Source organism: Meles meles, chromosome 11, assembly GCF_922984935.1.
Source record: "Meles meles chromosome 11, mMelMel3.1 paternal haplotype, whole genome shotgun sequence".
Classification (NCBI taxonomy): domain Eukaryota; kingdom Metazoa; phylum Chordata; class Mammalia; order Carnivora; family Mustelidae; genus Meles; species Meles meles.
Genome location: NC_060076.1, coordinates 12375927 through 12380259, shown reverse-complemented (window position 1 = coordinate 12380259; position 4333 = coordinate 12375927). Strand labels below are relative to the sequence as shown.

General features: G+C 40.4%; 1 protein-coding gene across 1 annotated transcript; it reads right to left on the bottom strand.

Moving 5' to 3' along the window:
- Positions 1-2470: 2470 nt before the first annotated feature.
- LOC123952541 (olfactory receptor 1L8-like) lies at positions 2471-3400 on the bottom strand. The gene has a single exon (XM_046021821.1). The coding sequence runs from the start codon at positions 3398-3400 to the stop codon at positions 2471-2473; it is 930 nt and encodes a 309-aa protein (XP_045877777.1).
- Between the last annotated feature and the right edge of the window lie 933 nt (positions 3401-4333).

Below are 4333 nucleotides of genomic sequence, written 5' to 3'. Positions count from 1 at the left end.
AATACTCCATCGTGTATATGGACCACATCTTCCTTATCCATTCATCCGTTGAAGGGCATCTTGGTTCTTTCCACAGTTTGGCGACCGTGGCCATTGCTGCTATAAACATTGGAGTACAGATGGCTCTTCTTTTCACTACATCTGTATCTTTGGGGTAAATACCCAGTAGTGCAATTGCAGGGTCATAGGGAAGCTCTATTTTTAATTTCTTGAGGAATCTCCACACTGTTCTCCAGAGTGGCTGCACCAACTTGCATTCCCACCAACAGTGTAAGAGGGTTCCCCTTTCTCCACATCCTCTCCAACACACGTTGTTTCCTGTCTTACTAATATCATTAGTTTTTGATGTAGTGTTTCATGATTCATTGATTGTGTATAACACCAAGTGCTCCATGCAATACATGCCCTTCTTAATACCTGTTCTTGGTCTAACCACCTCCCCCCCACTCTCCTCCCCTCTAAAAACCTCAGTTCATTTCCTGAAATCCATAGTCTCTCATGGTTCATCTCTCCATCTGATTCCGCCTCTTTATTTTTCCCAGGCTTATTCTTAAGCATTTTATTTTGCAACTTGCACTTCATTAATCATTGCTTTTCAGAGCAGTGATAGAAATATGCCTCATTATTTAAAATGACCACATAGTATTTATTTCTATGGAAAAATTGAACCATCATTTATCTATCCTATTGATGGACATTTAGATTGTTTTTAATTTTCACTATTACAGACAATGCTGTAATCAAAAAGTGTCTGCATACATGCGTTTTTATAATTTGACATACTATCACTTTAGGGCACGAGTCCTAGAAATACAAACATAGAGACAAGGAATGCTCAGAAATTTTCAAATATTTAGCTTCTCACATAAGGCCATGTTAGTTTTCTTTAGGGGGAGGTGCTTATTAAAATTCAGGTTCACGGGCCCCATGTGAGACCTGCTGAGTAATATGTCTGGAAATGATATATAATAGTAAGTGGCAAAAATATTAAAATAGAAAATACATTAGAGACTAAAATCCCTGAGACAGTAATGGAGAATAAAGAATGAAAATAATATTATACAGAATCAAGTACTTGCCTGTAGCACTGGGTAACTCTACATCCCAGAGCCTCTATGTTTAGTTCTGGAAGCTCCTTGTTATATCTGCCTGCAATGTTCACATATGGGCTTTAAGCCTCTTTTCAAAAAATACTGAGAATAATTCTAAGTACCTACAGTAAATCTTTCCCTGAGAAGCAGACAGACTTCAGAGTGGTAGGAGTGTTAGAAATTGAGGGATCTCTAAGGGGAGTTGAAGGTAAGAGAGGTCAGAAGGGGAGTGATTGCCTGTGAAGGATAAGCACCAGATGACCAGGGTATTGATCCAGAAGCAACTCTGGCCCTTGCACACTGACCTGTTCATAGGTTCAGTTGTGTGTTGAACTTCTAAGTTATTTATCTAATCAGGGCTAAGAGCTGGGCTTATGTTCTCTATAGACCCCAGAATATTCTCCTATCAGTGATAGAGAAGAAAGAAGAGGCATGATCGCTGTATAAACTGACAGGCCAGACATATTCTTTGTTTTGTGGAAGTTTCAGATCTAGGAAACTCTCAATTTCTGTATCCTTGCCTCTCTTTCTCTTCCTAAACGACTGTAATGACTTTCAAAAAGCTAGAAAAACTGATTATAAAAGTTCATGAAATAGCAGCAATGGCCACGGTCTCCAAACTGTGGAAAGAACCAAGATGCCCTTCAACGGATGAATGGATAAGGAAGATGTGGTCCATATACACGATGGAGTATTATGCCTCCATCAGAAAGGATGAATACCCAACTTTTGTAGCAACATGGACAGGACTGGAAGAGATTATGCTGAGTGAAATAAGTCAAGCAGATAGAGTCAATTATCATATAGTTTCACTTATTTGTGGAGCATAACAAATAACATGGAGGACATGGGGAGATGGAGAGGAGAAGGGAGTTGAGGGAAATTGGAAGGGGAGATGAGCCATGAGAGACTATGGACTCTGAAAAACAATCTGAGTCAGGGAACCAGGTGGTGGGCAATAGGGAGGGCACGTATTGCATGGAGCACTGGGTGTGGTGCAAAAACAATGAATACTGTTACACTGAAAAGAAATAAAACAAAAATATTTAAAAAAGAAAAAGTTCATTAAAGTAAGAAGGATACTAAGAGAATCAAAATCATCAAATAGGTATGAATTAGTTCCACTAATTTTTGTGGAAAACAGAGGTTTCAGCAGCCCTTGGGGAATGAAAAAGATGTAGTTTCCTGGAGAAGAAGGGAGAGGAAGAAATCTGAAAACTGGAATCCAGGAACTTGGCTGACCTCGAGCCAATTGCTGAATCATAATAGACTCAGTGGTTGATGGCTGAACATCCATGACAGATATGATTATGCATGTTGACCAGCAGAAACAGGGTCTAGGGGAGCAGAGACCCTCATGAGGACCTCAGAGGTTCTGGCTAGGACTTCCTCCTGGCCATCAGCTTCCTCAGGCCCCTTTCCATGTCTCTGTTTCTCAGAGTGTAGATAAAAGGATTTAGCATGGAGGACAGAACTGTGTAGGCAAGTGTTGCCACATGATCTCTAACAGTGTATGTGGACAAAGGCTGTAAATAGACATAGAAGATGCTTCCATAGAAGAGAGTTACCACGGTGAGGTGAGAGCCACAGGTGGAGAAGGCTTTGCGTTTCCCAGCAGCTGAGGGAATCTTGAGAACTGTGATGAAAATTCGTATGTAAGAGAAAGTAATGCACAGAAAGGGAGTCACCAAAACAACGGAAGCTTCTGACTTTATCATGATTTCATTGACAAATGTGGAAGAGCAGGACAATTTTAGCAAAGGCTTGATGTCACAGAGGAAATGATAGATAACATTGGAGTCACAGAAAGTGAGACGATTCAGTAGTAGGGTATGTAGGAGTGAGTGAAGATGAGGAAGTGAGAAGGAAAAGGCCACCAGCAGGACACAGAGGCGGTGGTTCATGGTGGTGACATAGTGGAAGGGGTCACAGATGGCCACATAGCGGTCAAAGGCCATGACCACCAGAAGGCAGCTGTCAGTGTTGCCCAGAGCATAAATGAAATACATCTGTGTCAGACACCCAGCATAGGAGATGGTCTTCTCTGACAGGAAGTTCACTAGCATCCTGGGGACAACGGTTGTTGTAAAGCAAATGTCAGTGAAGGACAGGAAACTCAAGAAGAAATACATGGGGGTCTGGAGCTGGGGGTCAGAGTGGATGGCCAGGATGATGAGTAGGTTCCCAATTATGGTGACCAGGTACATGGTGAGGAAGAGGATAAAGAGAGATGTCTGGTCTTCAGGGTGGGAGGAGAGTCCCAGGAGGATGAACTCAGAGACACTGCTGGTTTGGTTGACTTTTTCCATGGTCACATAGCCAGTTAACCAGAGAAGATCTTACCCTTTAACACACAAACATTTCTTTCACAACTGTAATCACAAACAAGGCAGTAAGTATGTTTATACCTACATTTACTTTCCACCCATAAAGCTTTCCTTTCCTTTGCACCCATTAGCTACCATGTGGACAACTTGTCATATTTGTTGTCCCTGATGCTGCCCTGTCTCAGCTTGCTGACTTCACATGCTACTGGTGTTGATAGCATGGACTTTCAGAAGAAGAATTTTTCTTCAGAAACAGAGCCTAACTAATTCAGCTTAGTATCAAATCTTAAAAATAATTGCTAACTGAGTACCTACTTTGTGAAAAATACTCTCTGGGAGTAGGGGCACCACTGTGAAAAAGACAGAGACAAGCCTGGCATGGAGGATCTATATCTAAATACCTATCTATTGATCTACCTATATATCATCTATCTATCACCAGATAGTTCTATGGTTTATAAGGAAATATAAACTCCATAAGAGGATAGAGACTGACAAAGGTAGGGTTGGGAATTTATTTTAGATTAGATAGTTTCATTTTTCTCTGTCTATATCAGAACAAATTTTCAGTTATGTCATGCTGAGCTTTATCTTTGAATCTCCTTGCCAAAAAAGGGGATTTGATGAAATATTTGATAAGGAAATCAGAGGAATAATGAACCCAGGTCAACAAAGTTTTATTGTCATGCTTGGTTTATCTTCAGAGGTGCTTATTTAGAAGTTCATATTCCTTAGTGAATGTTAACCTATCAGTATCAGCCCATATAAATCCTTGTCTTAAATTTACTTTCTATTTTTCCTCTCATTTCCTAAGTCAGATCATGTTACCACATCTTGGATACCTGACCATTAAGCAAGCATATGTCTTTCCATGCCAGCAGCCATTTGTTTTTTAGTTATGTATATATTATTGAA

Coding starts and splice junctions, on each gene's coding strand:
- LOC123952541 (XM_046021821.1), bottom strand. CDS start 3,400: ATGGAAAAAGTCAACCAAACCAGCAGTGTCTCTGAGTTCATCCTCCTG.